At 41.5% G+C, this 21054-nt stretch overlaps 1 protein-coding gene across 6 annotated transcripts in view; it reads left to right on the top strand.

The window, feature by feature from the left end:
* Window positions 1-4530: 4530 nt before the first annotated feature.
* Window positions 4531-21054, top strand: part of SMIM8 (small integral membrane protein 8) — a 30108-nt gene continuing 13584 nt past the window's right edge. Inside the window, exons 1-4 of one of the 6 annotated variants that reach the window (XM_033055327.1) lie at window positions 4531-4589; window positions 5638-5779; window positions 6732-6894; window positions 8115-8666. In XM_033055327.1, coding sequence (XP_032911218.1) covers window positions 5660-5779; window positions 6732-6890 — 279 coding nt within the window. In that variant the 5' untranslated portion in view covers window positions 4531-4589; window positions 5638-5659 and the 3' untranslated portion in view covers window positions 6891-6894; window positions 8115-8666. The other 5 variants (XM_033055325.1, XM_033055328.1, XM_033055323.1 and 2 more) reach the window with 5 other exon arrangements.

The raw sequence follows: 21054 nt of genomic DNA, 5'->3' as shown, positions 1-21054 counted from the left end.
CTCATCATTAACTTTGAGCAAGGAGGAAAAAAATACTTTTAATTACTAATTTTTTCTTTCCCTTCTCCCCCAGATTTGTTCAGCACAAAACAAAAAAAAAAAAGATCCCAGTTGTCAACTCTAATTAAAATATTGTGAAACTCATGGTGTCTAAAACATTTAAAAAATAATTTTTAAATGTGAATTTCACATTCCCATATTAAAACTCTAACAAACATGTGATGGTAGTTGCCCCTCACTACAAGTCATACCAGTGCTGAAGTCCCAGTGTAGATGCAAAAAAAGAATTTTTTTCTGCCCACAACAGCTTTGTAACTGTGTCTCTAAAGCAAGGATAAGCTTATCATTAGCTTGAGGCACCCTATCTTTCTTCTGAAGACAATGTGAAGCTCTGTTCTCGTGCAGTACTTGAAATAAGCAGGAGCTGTGAGGTCAGTCAGCAAAGGCAGGAGGCACGGTGCTGCTCCCTGGACCGCACCAGGCTGGCTGTCGCATGCTAACCATGTCTGCGGGGCACAGCGCTGGCTTTGCTCTGTTCTCTACAGAGCCTCTTCTGCAGCTCAAATGATAAGGGCATGTGAGTCTCAGGAAAAGCAGAGATTGCTGTTAGGTTGTGAATAGCTATGGCACAAAGCACAATACTGAATGCAGAATCCCAAAGGAATTTAGTTGAAAGGAAAATAAATCTCAGTAACAGCCTCAGGTTTAGAAAAGGAAGGGGGTTTTGTGTGATTCTTTTTCAGGATTGATACAGGATTGATATTAAGAGGATGAGTGACTTAGAAATACCACAGATATTTACTATTCTACACTTTCCAGAGGCTCTCCTATAAAATATGCCAAACAACTTCATAAGCCTTAATGGACTGAATGTTTCAACATCCTGTTGGGTCAGATGATAGCAACATAATATTCACATTAAATACACAGTACAACACTTTCCCACAGACATAAAGCAAAACTAGAAACAGTAAGCAGTCCAAACTTTTCATCACAGTTAATCTGGTTAGTTGGCACATGCTTAACACATGCCAAGTACCAGCATTCACATCAAAGCCAAGCTTGTTTCTACATCTCTCTCTGCTTCTCTTTTTACACCTAAAGCCTCATCCCTCAGCTCTTCATATGAAGAATATTTTCTCTTCAGCCAGAGTTCTTTGTACAGTGAATCTTACCCAGTCAGTGATGCCTGGGACTTACTTGTCCTTTATAAAATAGACGGGAAGTGCCAGAGAACTCACAGCAACCTAACAATCCTTGCCATCAATATATTGCAAATGTGTTCTGGCATAAACCCATCCTACAATCTGGAAAAAACTACCATGACCCTGACTGACTTTGGATCTGAAATTTTATCTGCATGGGCAGTGTAACTGCTGGGAAGGGGTGCATGGGCCAATAAGTGAGTATGCTTTCTCTCTGTTTATATAATTCTTTCAGCTTCCAAAATGTGGAGGAATAAATTGCTTGGGAGCTGTATGCAGAACATCTCCTATATTACAGTAAAAAATCCCCCTTCCCCTCAAGAAAACCAAGCTACATTCCCAAAAAACAAGCTCTTGCAAAAAGCTTGCATTGGCTTCTTTCAATTAGACAAACATGAAAACAAACGAAAGCAGCTTCATTCAGATTTTCTGCTCAGTAGTTTCCAAACAAAATCAGCTGTGTGGCATATGCCACCAAAACAATAGCTACCAGATTAGCAGATGGTATGTTGTGAATTAATTGTTGACACAAATGCCAGACATACCACTCAATCCTCTCTTGATGCCTAAATTTATTTTCCTATTATTTTTCTCACCTCATTGTATTTGCTCACAACAAGAAAAAAAAAAATTTTAGACGCTCCATCTGGATTTAGACAGGAAAAGTTAACCTGCAGTTTATTATTACTCTGCCATCTTAAAAAAAAAAAAAAAGGCAGTTTGATTACTGCAGAAGAAAAACATGGAACAGGAAGCTCTGTGAGCCTGGATACCTCTGCATTTCATATAATCACAGAATCTTTAAGGTTGGAAATTACTTCTAAAATTATCAAGTCCCACTGTACACCTAGGGTCACTGTTTTCCCCACTAAACCATAGCCCACAATTGCCACACCTACATGTCTTTTGAGCCATTCCTGGGCAGCTTGTTCCACTGCCAGACTACCCTCTCAGTGAAGAAATTTTTCCTAATGTCCAATCTAAACGTCCCTTGTGCAATGTGAGATCATTTCCTCTAGTCTTGCCAGTTGTTACTTAGGAGAAGAGATCAACCCTCACCTCACTACAACCTCCTTTCAGGTAGTTGTACAGGACAATAAGGTTTCCCCTGAGCCACCTCTTCTCCAGGCTGAAAAACCCCAGCTCCCTCAGTGTCTCCTCATGGGACTTGTGCTCCAGACCCTTCAGCAGCTTTGTTGTCCTTCCCTGGACACATGGCAGCACCTCAGTGTCTTTATTGCAGGCAGGGGCCCAGCACTAGACATGGCACTCGAGGTGTGACCTTACCAGTGTGGAGCACTGGCTTTCTTGGCCACTTGGGCACACTGCCAGCTTGTGTTCAGCCACTGTTGGCCAAGACTTAGGTTTGTTCCCTTCTGCCTCCCTGGCTGCAATAATGAGACACTCACCAAAGTCCCCTCACCCTCTAGGTACAGAAGAGTGTGAGCCAGGGCTGGTGAGTCCAGAGTTATATGTGCTAATCCAGCAGCTCGCTGCTGCTAAAACTGTAATACTATCCACCACATCTCAGTTCTGCCTGCCAGTTACCTGAGAGAACACTGATCTGTGCCCCTCCCTTACATTCTAGGTATCGTTTTTTCCAAAATTTTAAGTTTCTCCCCAAAACTGCCTGGTGGCATTGAAGTCAGTGAAGGTAGAAAGGGAGGCACAAGCAGTCAGAGGCAACCACATGGGCTTTGTTTCCTCTGGACTTCAAGCAGTTTTATTGATTTTACTGTTTACAAATAAAAGGAAACAAAACACCATCAAACAGCAGCATTTATGCAACCAGGACTTTCCAGATGCTCAAAATCTTGGGTTTGGATCTACGCAACAGAAGTCGGACACTTAGATCGTAGCATATTTTTCTGTACCCTCAGAGACTGTCCCAATATGAATCACCCCTTCCTCATTCCTGGGATCAGCCAGACAGTTCTGGGCTCCTCAGAACAATAGAGACATGGAGCTCCTGGAGCAGGTCCAGTGGAAGGAAACAAAGATTATTAAGGAACTTCAGCATCTCTTACAAGGAAAGGCTGTGGGAGCAGGGTCTGTTCAGCCATGAGCAGAGACAACTAAAAGGGGGCCTCAGCAGTGTCAGTCAGTATCTGAAGGGAAGCTGCAGAGAGGATGAAGCCAGGACTGGCTGTGGCCATGCCCAGGTGCTGGGAGTGGCTCAGCACTGAAGGGCTCATCTCACCCAGCTCCTGCTGTCTCCCACTTACTACTTTTGAATGTGGTCTTCTGTGCCCTTCACTTTAGAAAGCACATTGAGGTGCTGGAGTGTAGCCAGCAAATCACAAGAAGGCTCTTGAAAGGTCTAGAAAACATGTCTTATGAGGAACAGCTGAGGGACCTGGGGTTGCTTATTGTCAAGAAGACAAGGCTGAGGTGGCCTTTATCCCTCTCCACAAGTCCCTGGAAGAAAGTTTTTGGGGCCAGTCTCTTTTGCTGCACCTGCAGTCCCTGGACTAGAGGGAATGGCCTTGAAGTGAGAGAGGGAATGTTCAGATTAGAAATCAGAAAAATATTTTTCACTGTTAGGGTGGTCAGGCATTGAAATATTTCCACGAGAAGTAGTGAAGTCACCATCCCTGCAGGTGCTCAAGAGGCGTCTGGATCTGGGTGATTTAGCGGTTATGGGTTACAGTGCTAGTGTTGGGTTGGGAGAGACCTTCAAGATCATCAAGTCCAACCCACACCCTAACACCTCAACTAAACCATGGCACCAAGTGCCACATCCAGCCTCCTTTTAAGTACATGCAGAGATGGTGACTCCACCACCTCCCCAGTCAAAGCATTCCAATGCTTTATTACTCTTTCTGTAAAAAATTTCTTCCTAATATCCAACCTGTATCTCCCTTGGTGCAGCTTGAGACTGTGTCCTCGTGTTCTGCCAGTTGCTGCCTGGAGAAAGAAAGTGAGCCCCACCAGGCTACAACCAGCTTTCAGGGAGTGATAAGGTCATCCCTGAGTCTCCTTTTCTCCACGCTGAACAACCCCAGCTCCCTCAGATTCCTCACAGGGTTTGTTTTCCAAGCCCCTCACCAGCCCCGTTGCTTCCTATGGATGCACTCAAGCGTCTCAAGGTCCTTCCTAAACTGAGGGGCCCAGAACTGGACACAGCACTCAAGGCGCAGCCTCACCATACTGCATGCTGTTAAAGATCTGTTCCAGCCTTGATGGCTCTACGACTCGGGCAGGCAGCTCCGCCGTCCCGGCCGAGCACAAGGCGCTCCGCCCGCTGCCCGCCCCGCCACACGGCTGAGGGGAGGGACGGGCGGGACCCGCTGCCCCCGGCCCGCGCCGCCGGCCTCCGCCCGGCAGGGGGCGCCAGCGCGCAGTGCAGCCCCGCCCCGCGGGAGGCGCCGCCGGCTGCGAGCGGTGAGTGGCGGGGGGCGCGGGGAGGCGGGCGGCATTGTGTGTTCCCCCCTCACCCCTCCTGCCCCCGTTCCGTGAGGCGGTGGCGTCCGGGGTCCCCGGAGTTCCCACTGGGCTTTTCCAAACTGGGGCCAAACTGCCCCCTTGGTCTCGGTGGCGGCGCCAGGAGCTCCTCGCCGCCCGGGATGGGGCTGTGCGACTGCCCTTGCGCCGCCCTTCCCTTCCCAGGGGTCGCCAGCACCGCGTCTCCTCTGCCCCTCAGCAGTCAGGGGTAGCCAGGGCTTGTTTTCCCACCTTTGCTCAGGTGCTCATAGAATGGTTTGGGTTGGAAAGGACCTTAAAAATCATCTCGTTCCAGCGCCCCTGCCAGGGGCAGGGACACCTTCCACAAGAGCTGGCTGCTCATAAGCCTCATCCAGGCTGGCCTTGAACACTGGCGGTGGTGGGGCATCCACAGCTTCTCTGGGCAACCTGTGCCAGCGCCTCGCCAACCCCAGAATAAAGAATTTCCTGCCTTTCTAAGTACCTTAAATTTCCACTCTTTCAGTTTGAGCCCAAGGCATTTGCAATGTGCCCAGTGTGTGCAAAAGTGAGACCTGAGTGTGGGCCTGCTGGGGTGGGTGGCTAAAGTGACTGCGCTGCAGTGGTGCTTGGGCTGTCTTGTTATGTAGAAGCTTTTTTTTTAAAACCACTTTTTTCTAGGATTGTGTTTTTAGACAATGGTCTGAAGAATGATGCTGTTTGGTCCACGGGTGGCTAAAGCATTAGCCAAAGGCAAGTGAGAAACACTAAGCCTGTTATCAGGAGATTTAGATGTGCTGTATGAAAATGTGAATCTCCAAAAGTTAATTTTTGGATTCACAAAATTAATAAGATTGAAAATCAATGTGCTTAAACTGGGAATGTTAGGTGACACCAGAGGAGATCAGTAATAGTTACACCAGCTAAAACTGATGCTTGTAAGACAAACTGAATGTGAATTTGCATTCAGTGAATGCAGATCTTCCAGTTTTTTTACAGAAATTACACCTGTTTTTCATTCTACTTCTAGGAAGTATTCATCATTAAGTAACATGTCTTCCACCAAACCTCCAAATGAGAATGAAACACCCAAAGAGAGAAAACCAGGACTGAGGAGTGTTCGGACAACTATGCTTTTCCGAGCTGTGAACCCAGAGCTTTTCATCAAACCTGTAAGACAGTCCTTCTGAGAGAAACTAAATATGCTTGAAGAGATACAGTTGCTTTAAAGTAATCATTACAATTCTCTGTGCCTTACATAACCATGCCTTGTTATGCAAACCACTCAGAAATGTAACTAAAAATATTTTTCCTTTTTTTTCATTCTTGATTGTTGAGAGCACAGAACATGACATTGTTTATTGCAGCTTTTATTTTACCGTTATATTGTCTGATTCTTTTGTACCTGGCCAAGTTGCTTTCAGAAAGTCTGTGTAGAGGTATATTTCCCATATAATTTGACAGGTTAAGTAGTATTATTGTTAAGTAATAAAAGCAATAGGAGTAGTTTTTAATACTTAAAAGATAATTAATTATAGAATGCAAACTTTCTTTGTGTGAAATGAGACAACTTTTGGTAGCTTTTCAGTATTTTGGATTTTCCCTTTTCTTGCTTTTATAATTGAGTTGATGATACTCAGGTTTTATTTGCATTTGCAGAACCCAGCAGAGAGTAAAATTTTGTGCATATAATAATTATAGATTTAATATAATAAAAGTCGATTCTGTGATAAGAATACAACATGTGGTTTAGAGGATTGTAATCAAGCAGGACCAGAGTGCATTGTCCCAGTAGGATATGCAGATGATCTGTTGAAAGTTTGTAGTAGAGACCTTCAGTAATTGGTTTTGTCTGGTTTGTTCATGCTCAGTCAGCATTTTCAACCAGCAAAATACAGAGTACTGGGCAATGTGCTGTTCTGTCTCCAGAAAGAATCTTCTTTTTCAAAGGGAATTCCTTTTGCTTTCAGAAAATTCAGTCTGAAAGAGGGCAGTGATGATTTTTTTGCAAATGTCACAAATAGTTTACTGTTTCGTTTCTAAGCTGAGATAGAAGAATGTAATGTTTGAGTTTAATGAAAAATGTTTTGACTAAAACCATTTACCACATTCTTTTTTTGTCAGAACAAACCCGTGATGGCATTTGGACTGATAGCAATCAGCCTCTGTGTGGCCTACCTGGGTTATTTGCATGCAACAGCAGAGAATAAAAAGGACCTGTACGAAGCAATCGACAGTGAGGGGTCCAGGTATATGAGGAGGAAAACTTCCAAGTGGGACTGAAAATGTAAGAAAGGAAATCAGTAAATCATGCACAAAACTTTTCAAGACAGCTACTGTTTTTTCTCTTTCCCTTGAAATAATGGATAAATGTCTCTCTTGCTGTTTAATCCGATTCAAGTTCCTTTATAAAATGCTGTGCCTGTACAAATAAACTGCAGTAAGGATATGAAAATAAAAGTGATTTTAAGAATTGCCCTCTGTGATCTCCAGAGAGATCATTGTCAGAAGACATGAAATCACTTTGGACCTGCAGTTAGTACTGGTAAATGCCTTAGAAATGGGCACGATAGTTCAGCTTTCTCTTTGCTTTGTTTAAGTGAAGTCAGGGATATGTCTTTTTTTTTAACAGAAAGAATAATGTATTGTCTATGAAGAGAAGAGTAGATGTCTTAATCTGTTGATAACAGTGGTGCAAGTAAACTAATTTTAAGGCAAGGAAGATCTGATAAAGCAATTGAGGAAGGATTTTATTTAATAAAGGAAACTGTAAAATACTGGCCAAAATAATCCTTGGATGCTTAATATACTCTTCCTTGCAAACCAAAAAAAAGGTAAATCAGTAGCCAAATTGAGGAGAAAAAGTGAAACAACTGCTTCTGTTAAGAGAAAGATTTGAAGAACTCAGCCATTATCTTTCCTGTTTGGCATCATGTAAGAGGTCAGTGAGTGTGCTGGCATCAGCCTGCCAGTTGATAGCTTTAGCTCCAGATTGACCAGAGTTTGTGTAATAACTCTTGATTAGTCAGCAGGACTAGTTTTACTCCATCTGCATTCAAAAATTAAATTTCTCTCTATTGCAAAGTCCATTATATGACTTTAATCTATTGCAGATTACTGAACTCAAAACAAGAAGTGAAAAGTCTAAAATCCCCAGGTGCTGCTGTAGGGTGGGTGGGTATTGTGGCATTTCCCTAGCACACGTGGTGGTCCCTTGTGAGCCTTTGAGCAAACTGTACAGGCAGGTGTCTTCCTGTTCCAGGACTGAGTCCTTCTCCCATGAGCTTCCCAGCTGCTTCTGGGTGCCTGACATTTCCTGGACAGTGTCCCATTAACCAAACTGCAGAACATGGGGTGGGAGAGCGTATACCAGACTGTGACTTGTTTCTACCATGGACCCTTACTGATGTTATGTTGCAGGATTCCATTCGGTTTCTTGTATTTACAGACCCCACAAGGGCTTCCTGGAAGCTGAGAGACCTCTTTTTCAACCCTCTTCCCATCAAGGTGGCTTCTGTCAGGCCAGAGTGAGAACATGCAGGAGCTCCTGCCTTGCCATTCTGGGAATTACTTTGGGTTTTATCAAAATATTTTCATACTGAAGATAAAAAAGGTGACTGACTGACTGCCTTGAGGAACAGCAGTTTCACCATGGGATTTCTCTGTATCTCCCTCAAAGTCCTTCACTTTGAATCTGTGAGTTTACTCCTGTTCTTATTTTTATAATTAAGTGTATCTTAAATTCAGTGGAGCTTTGGTTAAGCTACCTCCTTAAGAAGGGAAGTGAGCTCTACCTATAATAAAAGCAAAGGGCATTTTTGCATTCTTTAAAAGCAGAGTCCCCTCCAGGAGCCTGATGCCCTACAACATCAAGGTTCCTGGGCAAATCTAAGTTTGCAGGTGAGGAAACTACTTGCCTTTTGATTGGTGAAGGAATTTCCAGGTGAAATGATATTCAGAATTCTCACATGCTGTGCGTATCCTGCAGAATATATTTTGTTTGGTGTTTGAGAGGGATCTTTAGAATAAATCTGTTCTTTAAAAAATGGTCACACAGGATTTTAGCTCTTTTCCGTTCATTAAAATGCACAGGTCTTGTACTTTTGCATGAATTTAACTAATTTTAATGAATTGAACCATTCCCAAATCAGTGCTACAAGTAAGACTTTTTACTTGTTTTTTCTGTAGGCTTTTAGAATACATGCTTTGATCCTCTGCAGATGTCTGCAGATGAATTGAAAGCCCACTCTCTTATTTTCACATATTTGAGAATAATGCAGGATTTGTGTTCTCAAGATTTTCAGTTATGTTTTGTGCAGTGAATATAGATCTGGCAGTTACTGGGGAAAAGAAAGTGGGACCGGGAGCCGTAAAAGATAACAGACTGACCTGGACAGGGTGTAGGCATGTACATGCCAGTGACACTTCTTAAAAAAGCTGTCTGAGATGGGGCCTCTTGAATATTGGCTGGACTCAAGTCCTGTTAACCAGGTTACTTTAGATCTGCGAGGTTGAAGGAAGAATGGGTGTTTAAATTTGTCCTATTACTTTCCTTGGCAGCTGCTATACAGATAACTCTTAATGATACACAATTTGTATATAAAAAAGAGATAAAGCAGTGCAAATACAGGGAGAGGTATGTGGTAGGTTAATGAATGCTACAGTATCAACACAGGCATTTATTGTTTTAAGTACCTGATTTTTATCATAAGAACAATGTGTGTTTAGGGATTAAAGGGAAAAAAATACCCCACCCAAACAAAACTGTTTTGATACCAAAATTTGTTTGCTCAGCTCTGAAAGCATGGCACCCCTTATGCATCTGGAGAACAAACACAGCACCAGTATAGTTTCTTTTGTTCTGTGTTTCTCAGTTTCAGTCTTCTGCATAGTGATAATTATCTATAATGGATGATAACCGGCTTGAAAAAAACTGAGTCAGAATTATTTCCTGGGCAGAGGCTCTTTGAGATGTTTGCCAGTTCCTAACTGTCTGTGCTGACTTTCACATCTGTTACCAAGAACAGCAACAAAATGCTATAATATCCCAAACTGTAGCAGTTGTACTGTTCCTAAGATCTCCTTAGACTTTGTGGGGTGAATGGGAGTTGTTTGCATTCAACAACAAAAAGCAATGAAGCAATTAAAAGGCCAAAGCCTACTGTGATGCTGCTTAACTATTACCAGGGAGTATTAGTTCTTTGTGGGTGAGACCAGCCCTTCCCTAATAATAGTTGCTACATGGGAAGCTGCACTCAGGCTGGAAAGGATCACTTCATGAAACCCTCCCTTATCATCTGTCTCCTGAATGTTACTGAATTGCCACCATGTTTGAATCGTAATTGGAAAGCAAATGTTTCAGCTAATTTGGTAAAGTGTAATTGCCAATGATTTCACCAGCTTGTGTGAAAGAATTTTGCTGCAAATGAGATTGGTCAGGAATAGAGTTCTGACACTCTTGTAATTAGTACAGAATGACTCTGAACACCACAAAGATTGGAAATTCTGATCTGGGTTCCTTGTTGTGCTGTTCAAAAAGGGTACCATTACCACTACCTCCCAGTGTACTTTTGATCACATTCAGGAGTCTAAGCCTTCCAGAACACAGTATTAAACTCATCATAAGATACTGTGAAAGTTAATTTCTGAAATTTCTTTCTTTCATTGCAATTTGAGTTTAGGAAAACCTCAAGTCCTCTTGATTCTATGTGTTCTGGACAGTCATGGATGCATTCACATCTTGATGAAAAAGAACTGCTGCATATTAGTAACTCCAGTATATTCAGAGAGGAAACAGGGTCAGCTGTTCTGTGGTGCGTGAAGCATTCAGAGTTAGGCACAATGAAGACTGAAAGGCTTTTAGCAAAGGAGCTGCAGGACTATTAGCAAGTGTTTTCTGAAACTCAAGTACTTTTTTAAGAATTATGTTTGATTTGACATTTGCACAGATCATCCCATCATCCTTCAACAGGACACAGCTGGGATGTTTTATCCTAAACCTCACCTTCTTACACCTGATTCTGGCTTCTGACCTTAGGCTGAAGATTTCTACAGTCTCTTGAGGTTTGCATGGCATACCACAATGATAATCTCAGTGATGAAGGGCTCATGGTAGCTTTCATATGTTTGAGGATCTAGGAAGAATCCAAAGTATAGGCCATGACTAATTGTCATAGAAGTTTCTGATCAGCATTGTAAAGTTTTGTAGAAATCGGGTTGTGCATGGCTTTTTAATGTGTGTTGTGAAGAGGAATGTTTGGTTTCTATTTTAAACCGTATAAAGACTTTATCAGTGTCCTGAGATCCCTTGCAGCAGGGTGAGTGCCATGCATGCCTGGGAGCAAGAGGCTTCAGCCTTGCATTGACACTCACAACAGTGTGAAACACCCAGAAGGCTGGAGGCCTTCTCTTTTTAATTTTCTCTTCATTGCTTGAAAAAATAGACAGGGGAATAGCTGTGTCATGTAAGCACAACATGCTTTCATTACTGTGGAAATTGCCAGCATGACATAACTGAGTGTTTGAAAACCAATATTGTAATTCTCAATTTAAAAAAATAAAGTTTAGTTAGGGTTTGCTTTTTTCTTTTTTTAAGTGCCTTCTTGAACCAGAACTTTTATTCACCTGAGATCTGAACTCTAGTACCAGAAGAAGTACTTAGCCTGAAAAATGACTGGCTTTCTCTTTATGCTTGATGAGATACGAGCTTGAGCTGGCTGGATTTTTAATTTCACAATTTTTAATTTCACTTCAATACTTTTTTTTAATTGCATGAAGTTTATGGACTTCATTGTAAGTTCATTGTCAGGCCTTGTTTCAGTCAGCAACAGAACGTGATTAGGTACATTTCCTAAGGGCAATAAAGTACAGGTTTAACTTTAAATCTGTCCTGAAGGTTCACGCCCATCAAAGCTAGGAAAGTGTTTTGCAGATTGGCTGAACCTGGACGCTAAGTGGAGTGGAGGAGAAGGAAAACTGCCAACATACATATATTCCTAAATGAAGCATGCCAACTGTAGCTTTATGTTTCTCTATATGCTTGACTCATGCTTTATATATGGCTTTTTGGATATCTGAGAAAAGACTGAAATACACAAAGAGATCCTTCTGGATCTGAGCCTTCCTGCTTTGTGCACCACTTCACAGGGCTTTTCACTGCCAGAGCACCCCGAGCACTCAGCCAGGCATTACTCAGCACGTCTGACACCTGTCATCCTTTGTCGTGCAGCCTCCCACCAGATGACGAAGTGTTCACAGAGAATTGCTGGAGTGTTTTGCTTTGGAATTTTATTTTATACAATTTTCTAAATAGCGATCTGTTTATACTACAGGCGGTCAGAACAACGCACTTGGCATCTTAAGAGGAAAAGCAGGGGGATTTACAGTAGTTTTAAGTTTTCAACAGAGTTCATTCCATTTTATGGAGCTGTTTTTCAAGAGAGCTCTGTCTTTTGCTATCATAGTATCTACTGACAATAGCTGGCAGAATCTTAGTCCCTCATGTTTAACCATTCAATTACTTGTGATAAGAGACATATCCTCATAGACCTGTGTGCTCAGGATTTGAACATGTGCCATTTGCCCTGATAATATTGGGTCCAGGGACTAAGGGCTGTGGAGAATTCCCAGGTGCAGAATTCTACAGCTGAAACAAAATAAGAGACAGATGTAACTGAAGTAATTGCAAGATGTTTTATATTGGTGGAGGTTGTTTCTTGCAGTTCATTTTAAGAGGTATGTTAACCTTAGTTAGCTTAGCTCTTAGTGAGCTAAGTGCTAACAGTGAACTTGGGCAGCCAGTAGTGGAAAATTTATTCATCATCTGTCTAAGCAAACACCTCAGTCCATGAGTGATTGAATGAGGTTTTAAGTGTAGGATACTTCAAAGTCCATCACTCTACCAAACTAAGAAGTGAAGACAAGTGAAGTCACTGCTTTCTCGTGGAACAGTTTAATTCATGTAAAATACTCTGGCGCTATTTCTGACTGACATGTCTATAAAGCCTTACCTCACTTAATTATGGAAGCTCTGTGAATAACTGACATTCCATGTTCATTTCCCTCTTACATCCACACCGAAAAAAAATCCAAACTTCATGTTCATAGTTGTCTAATTAAATGCATAAACTGCACAGAACACACCACATGCATGTGTCTCTGTGTAAGGCAACGTGAGGGGCAATTCTGCAAGCTGCATGTTAGAAAACCTAGATAATGTTAGTGTTTCAACTGTCCTTGAACAAACAGTTCAAGTTCTCTTACACTGATAGATGAGTAGATTGGTTAGTTCTTTTCTGCTAGGGAGGACATAATATAATCATCATTCTGCAATGCCTTACTGATCACATGGAAGGAAGAAGTTACAGGGTTAGCTCACTTTTTATGTGGGATACAGTGGCAGGAGCTGATGCAGACCATGGCTGGCTACAGGGATAGGTGATATCTGTAGTGGACTTTAGTCCTGGGCATCTCATTCATCCAGACAAGACCAAGGGCCCTGGTGAGTGCACATCCCAGGCCCTTATTGAGCTACAGCCTTTGGAGTCATCTATGGAGACGGGCAGCAGGGGCTTCAGATCCGGCCAGCTGTGTCTATACATATCTATGCTGCCAGCACACTCTGGGATGGACTTCCTCAGCAGTGTATGCACAGCACATACAGCTCAGGTCTGTCAGACTCTGCCATTGCTTTTCATTGCCTTTTCGGATGGGAAAAACATTTTGTTTTACTGCTTTCATATGTTAAGTTGAAGGTGTGTTTGTTCCACTTAGAAGCAGCATGTCCTCCTAAATCTGTGTGCTTGGTTTTGGAGAGATGAAAGGAGCCACAGCTTGGCCTAAATGAGTAGCTTGGTAATGTAGATAAATAGATAAGGTATCAAGGAGTAGGATCACTATGGGGTATGCAGGGCTGTTCAACATGGGCGCTTTGGTATTTCAAAGAAATGTTTTAGCAAGTAAAGTAACAATTTAAAGTGCAATTTAAGAGATTTTTTTTACCCCTTGTAGTTGTACTCACTGCACAATATTATTTATGATTGACTGGCAAGTTTTAAAAAAAGGCTATTTCATATTCTATAAATTTTTGCATGTCACGTACTGTAAGTACATGAACTACTGGTGGCTAAGAAAAACTGTGGGCTCAGACATACATGCCTTCCACTGCATGAAGCAGACAGCATATGTTTGTTGGCTTGATTTTGTTCCTGTTTGACAAGTATTGCAGCATAAGAAGTAACACTACCCACTTTACTTGCAACTCTGATTCTGAGAGAGTGTGAATACATTCTTTATGACTGTTATGTCTGAATGATGCAAATAAAGAATCTTTCAGATAACATCTGGACACTTGAGTGCCAGTGATGGCACATATTGACAGCGGAATGTATTAGACAAAGCCTAAAATGGGGAGTTGTAATGCTGCAGTGAATAATACAGAAAGCAGGATTTCTCTATTAGTCATTCAGGAGATGTCTAATAATTGCCAGAAAGTACCACAGTCTCAGGAACAGTCAAACTTTCTCTCTGAGGCAGTGCTATGGAAGACTGAAAAGTGGGTTGTCTAATTACTGTAGCTGAGCAGCTGAGCTAGTAGAGAGCTGTGGAGTACGGCTGAGAAGCAGCTAATTAATAAAATAGAGACATCTTGCTTGTTAATCCCTCAAAGGTCTGCAGAAGAGCTCTGTGACATCTTAAAAGGAAGATATGCAGATTGTGAAACCTCTGAATGCCTCACATGGAGAAATGAAGTGTGAAAGGAACTAATGAGGCTGGTAGCATTTGGAGTGTGAGTGCACGGTGTCTGTGCATGTGAGGCAATTAAGGAGCCGCAGCGCCTGATGGGCACCAGAATGCAGAATGAATGCACTGTGCCTGTGCATGGGTGGAGGGGTACCCACACTGAGAGAAACCCAGCCACTGGGATTGGAGTTACTGGTGTCATTTCCTTTGCTGGGCTTAATTAGCAGAAGAGCAGCATTACGTTTGTTGCTACTTAAAATACAGATGAAATCAACGTGAGTGACCAATGGCAGAACTTAGCAAGTGTCTGGTAGGAGATGCAGATGCTGAACAACTGGCATTAATGTTGGCAGTACAGTACATGGTGTTTTGGGGATATCTAGGCAGAGTTCTACTTGGGCATAAGCCAACAGTGACCAAAGACAAATCTAGAAGGAAGACTGAGCTAATAATAATGATGGCAACATCCTCAGGAGTGAGAAAACCTGTGCTCCCTTCATTGCAGTTTACTAAGACTAGCAGTCAACTAGCTTTTTTGGGTTTATGAGGAAACCAAGAGTAAGGTAAACAGCTTGATTAACAACAGCTAGTAATCCAGCTCATTCTTATTGCTGGGTGTTGCCTTTCTTTTGTATATTTGGACTTTTCCACTGTACAGCTGCAGTCTGTTGTTGCTTTTCCGAAAACTTGAGTGACTGGAGAAAAATCCTGCTCATCAAGGTGTCTGAGCACCATATTTTTCCATTATTTTTTTAAAAGATTACATTCTTCCTTCCTCAAGTCAACTTTCCAAAAGGCACAGGCACTTCCAATTTGTTTATTCAATAACTTAATCCATAGTATAAACAGAATATTGGTGGCTATTCCACTTCATTCTGTTTTCCTTCATGGCTTCTTGGCAATTTAAACTGCTGATGTCAGATAAGTTGCAGGGCTCTGAGTGCTATATCTGCTAGTCACAATAGCTACAGTCCCTTCCCTGTGTTGCCTATGGCATCCCACAATGACTCCTGGGGTTTGAGGGTTTTAGGACTTTTTACCTGATGTGCCACATATTACAGGAGTTAGATTTCAGAAAAAGAGTAATTTAGCCTTGAGTCTAGCTAAGTACTGCAGGTAATAGGTTTTGCAAAAGAGTAGTTTAACTCTGAGGCTGGAATATGACCTGCTTTGACTCTATACCTAAGGTGTTAACCATCTTTGATATGTTTTTGATAGTCCCTCTTTAGTATGAGGTTTATAATCCTGATTTATACCCAGTTCTGATTTTCAATGTGGATTTAAAAGTCAGTGACCTAGACCTTCAGCCTTAAACTTCACCTTGAGCAATCTTATCATTTCATTATATTGATAGGAATCTGATGCTGAGACACTTAGCTATTCTAGTGCGCACCTTAAGTCTTTCTATCACATTCCCTTTAAAAGACTGTCTGTCTGCCAGATATGCTTATTTCTGGGTCAGCTGACTAGATGATTCCATCTTATCCTGTTTTCTGCTCTCCTGCTTCTACCTGGACAGCATCACCATCCATATTTAGGGACCTTTCAGGTCTTGCATCTAATTTCTCAGTTACAGAGGACATTCTAGTATCAATAGTGATCTCAACTTGATTGCATCTTTCCTATATTTTGAGGACAGTGGTTTTCTGCATACTGTTGTATTACAAACACATTCTTTGTATACAGGAATGAAATGTAAGGACTTTTGAAACAAAGATCATTGTAATAAGAGGAGATGAATTATTCGGTTACCTGAACTAGAATATTTAAATGCATTAAAGCTTTAGAGCAGACTGTCATGAGAAAATGACTGAGGAGTTGACTCTCAAAATAGTGTTCAGTGGGATACACATTCTCTTACATTTTCCAGTCTGACTTGATAACTGATCTACATAAGCTGCTGTTTACACACATAGCTTTAAGTAACCTTGGAAAGTGTCCCTTGAAGCTCCCAACCTCCTCTTCCTCTACGGCCTAACATCTTCCTTCTGAATACCAAATGCTTGCACTTTTTGGCTTGTGACTTTCACTGGCCACAGGTTGGAGGAATCAAGGTGCCAACACGTGTTAAGTAAGCAAGGTAGAAGGTCTCCCTAACCATAATTTCTACATTCAAAGTATAATTCTGGAGTGTTCAAGAGCTTTTCAATAAACCATGAATTCAAACAGAAGTGTTCTTGATGTAAGTAGTGGTTATGCAAGTAAATGCATTACTGATATGCTTGTATCCCATTGCCTTTAACTTGACTTGTAGCCCAGATGTGGTGACAACATGACAGGTGTGTTCCTTCGTCCACTGTGTCACCACAGAGAATCTGGTCAGACTACCTGGATACAAGCATGCTCTTGCTTATGAGTGCATGGCTATGAGAACGTGAGTGAATCCCATTTCGTTTAAAAGCAAAATTGCTCATAAATGTAATACACAAGAGCCCTTAATGTTTGAGGAAGAGGAAGATGTAACTCTGAAAAGGTACTGCAGAGGGAGATTGTAATGCTTCTTTGAGCCTTTTCATTAGTTTGTTAAGTAGAACCAATACAGAAGGGTTTGGGCAAGTGCACTCTCAAAGCCAATGTTCTAACAATTGTTGTTTAGCTACATAAAAGTAGAGCACATTTTCTTTCGGGCACTGGCTCACAGTATTTCAGGCACTTTGTAACTAAGGTTGTGTTACAGGTTTTATAGTAACATACCTAGATAATGAGTTACATATTAAATATTTATACATCTTACCTGGTACTTCAGCAGAAAAAGTAAGAAAAATCCATAGCAGAAACTTGTGGAGGCTCTTGCCAAGTTGTAGTAGGAGCTGCCATGGTTGGACATTAATACAGCTCATCTAAAGATGGGCAGTCCTGGAAAAAAGAAGTGTAACCTATGGCTCTTAAGAAGATGTTTATGAAGAGTTGCTGTCAAATGCTACATAAGGTGTCATAAAATATGTGAGGCCTGCAAACCTGCTAATCTTGAAGAGCCGGGGTGCATCTGTCTCAGACATGTCAAAGCATTAACTAAGACCTGAAACATTTCCAGCACTGGCAGGGCTAGTATCAAAATGCCAGCTGGGTCAGAACTGGAGCTCAAGTGTCAGTTTTCCTCAAGGTACTTTGGGGATAGCTCTTAGTACAGCCTCTCTCCCTTTGTACAAAAGAAGAATTTTCTTATTAAAACTGGAAAGTTATTCTGGATTTGGAGCTATGTGTTGAAAACAGATTATGCCCCTTGACTTTCTGAATCAGATATTAAAAGTACTCTCACCTTGCTAAAAGACATTAGCATTACTTTCAAGTAAGGCCACATTTTCACATAATGAATTCCACTTTAAGAGGAGAGAGTTGTGAGTCCAGTCAACACATATATTTGTAGGTTTATTTTTTTTTATATAAAACAGGATCTTTGCTTTTGATTCAGTAGAGAACAAGGTAAATGCTTGCTGACATGTTTAATGCATTATCATTAGTGATGTGGGAAATACCGAGGAAGAACTGGCTGCTACTGTAATATCTGTGTTAAACTTCTCTGTTATCTGTGAGATTGACTGTTCTGTGGTGGGTGTGTGTGTTGAATTTCTTTCCCCACTAGAAATTAAAAGTCACATCACTTTTGAATAATAACTTGGATGATCTTAGGTTAAAGTTAACTCCTTGAGGTGCATTTCTTTTTGCAGGGCAACTCTTGAGTTCCACAATCTATATATAATTATATATATATATATAATCTATATTTATACATTTCATCCTTGTACAAATGCAAAAACAGAAAGCAAAGACTACAGATGCCATCACTGTGATGAGGAAGAGGAGGCAGCTCAAGGAAATTAAAAATCTCCCCATTTCTTAATGTGTTCAATCAATATCAGAAGATAGCTGTGAAATGATTATTCTTGTAACCAGCTTGTGTTAGATTCCCATTTCTATTTAGGTACTGATTAAATATAAATGGTAATTTGTCTATGGGTAGTTGAGAATGGAAACTGGGTAACACTGAAGAATATATATATATTCAATAATATCTGCCTCTTGGTTATTAAACAGATGGTGCTCTTCTATTGAAGGCTCACTGACCTCTCCTGGATAAAGACTCCTAAATGGTTTGGAATGCTGTACTTGTTAATAAGAGAAATCTGATCTCCATCACCAGCTGGACTGATCCTTTCATCTGCTACAAACTACATTAGATGAAACTGATTGCTGTAGTCAAGAGCAACAAATTCCCATTCCAGCTCACAAACCATGTGAAAGAAACTGTGTTTCAAAGCATGACTCAGATAAGGCTATAATACTGGGTTCAGTTCAGTAAGCTGAGCTTTGTAAGTGAAAGCTTCGAATTACTAACTTTGCTGCCAAGGGAAAGTTCTTACTCTTTTAATTCTGCTGCCAAAAAGGGCTCTATTGGCAGGTACTGAAGAGTTCCTGGGTGACTTTGCTGGAACCCTGGCAATGTTACAGAAACCACTAGCCACCCAGTCTGCTGCATATGGGACATGAACTGTAATTCACTGACATTATTGCTGGTCAATTAGAGGTGCACCTGTGTGACTGAGGCCTTGATCTGTGTGTCTGCTGTGCAAGCTGACACATGCTCTTGCAGGTTTGCCAATTCTGCTCTGAGCTCTGCAGGGACCATCCTCTGCAGGGCTTTCAACAGGGACAATGGGCAGTTGGATTCCTTTCATAGTATGATGTGGGACCACTAAGATCTTGCTTGAGGATTCCTGGGAAGCTGCCAAAAAGACAGCAAAACTTTCTTTCATTCCATTCAGAAGAAAAATAACCTGGGATTCTCTACACCCACCACACTAGTAGAGCTCTTTCATTACGTGTCCCCAGTCTTTTTAGTTTTAAATCCAAGGTTAAGATGTTGGAATGTTCATGGTTCAAAGATCCTCCTGAACAAAAAGCTTCTAATACTGTAAAAGCCTGAAAGCCTTTCAGTTTCATATGTTCCTGTGCTTGGATCTGTCTAAGCAGCAATATGTTGAGTGACTTGGAGTGGGTCTTGAAAGTCTGGCAGTGTAAAAGGATATATATGTGGTATTAAAAGACTTCTTGAAAGAACTGAGCTCATTTGGAAGTGAACAATAGTGGTTGAAGTCTGTAGGCCCTGTAAGTTTCTAAAGGCCCTGCTGCTTGCATCTTTTTTTCCTTGTTTACTAAAATTATTTTTCCTTTACTAGAATTATTCTTCCTCTAAATATAGTAAAATTGCATATCTTTCTGTTCCCCTAGTGAAAAAAAATCTACATTTTTGATACTGTAATCCTTAACATAAAATCATCATATTTTAATTGCCTTGCAGCCTTACTTAGGACAAAAAGATCTGTGCTCCTGCAATTTACTGGTCTGTTCTCACCCAAATGCTGATACAGGAAGCAGTCTGGGAAACCTGAGGGATACCATACTGTTTAAAGCCCAGGGGAACAGTAAGAACCATTATAACCCCACAGGAGGATGGCAGCTGATCTTAGGTGATGGCTATTTCTTGGTTTTCAGTAGGTTTCTATCAGGACTCTTTCCTCTTGTACACAAGGGGTTTTGTTAAATCCAGTTTATGGCATTAAGGAGTTCTGAGTTCAAACGTATTGTGTGGATTTGTCACTGTGCACTGCACCAGGTCTCCTTCCACAGTTCCTGGCAATAATGGTCTTACAGCACCTTCTACTGAACTCTTTTAAAAGTGGAAATTGCCCTTCCAGTAAAAAGTCATTCAGGCATGTGCTGGAAAAGCTGGATGTCAGTGGGTATCAGTATGACTTTTACTGAGGATAGCAAAATTTTCCCCTTTGCCCTTTCCTTGCAAGCTATCTTAATGAATCCGATGTGTGTGGACCAGAGAGGCGATGAGTCTACCAAAGGTTTTACAATGCTTGAAAGCCACCCTCTTGAATGTATTCTGGAGGTAGGAATTTCTTGAATATTTTGCAGCAGTTTCTTTCTCCCTTTCCCTGAGAGGGACCATCCTGCAGTGTCACTGTATGTGCACACAGAGGGAAGGAGCCACAGCCTTTTATTTTCCAAGTACAGTAATTTTACCATTATAAGCCACACCTGATTATAACTGCACGTTACAATACAGAGTGTGATAAAAGGTATCTATTCTATCACCATCTGTTGAGGGTGGGGGCAGTGATCCTTATCTCTGTGTGAGATACTCTGTTAATGGGCCATTCATTGAAACCAGGCAGGGCATTGTTCTTTATCTTTTCACAACCCATCCTTCCTCCAGCGAGTCATTTTCTGCTAATGGCCCATTGAGTCCCACTGTGTGACTGATAAAATTACTGCATCCCATTGGAAGTTGCTCCAGCCAGGAGGAAGAGCCCAACATTTCTTACCAAGATAAAAACAGAGGTTTTGGGACACTAAGGGAGCCCCTTTCTCCACTGGACTCCAGAGGAAAACCGGATTTCTCCACATCGCCACTGGACCTCCGGAGGGAAACTGCACCTTCTACAGGAGCACTGCTCCAACTGAATCACATCTGTCACTGCAAAAGGACTGCAGCCACCATTTAATCGAACTGCTGCCAACACCCTGCCTGATGGGGTGTCAGGTTGTACTCTGTCAGGGTTTGGAGTTTGTTTCTTTGTAGTACTGTATTTCTATTTTAATTTCCCTAGAAAAGAACTGTTATTCCTAATTCCCATATCTTTGCCTGAAAGCCCCTTGATTTCAAAATGATAATAATTTGGAGGGAGGGAGTTCT

Source organism: Catharus ustulatus, chromosome 3 (assembly GCF_009819885.2).
Source record: "Catharus ustulatus isolate bCatUst1 chromosome 3, bCatUst1.pri.v2, whole genome shotgun sequence".
NCBI classification, from domain to species: Eukaryota; Metazoa; Chordata; class Aves; order Passeriformes; family Turdidae; genus Catharus; species Catharus ustulatus.
Note: the sequence above shows the minus strand (reverse complement) of the source record. Positions and strands in the feature narration are given on the sequence as shown.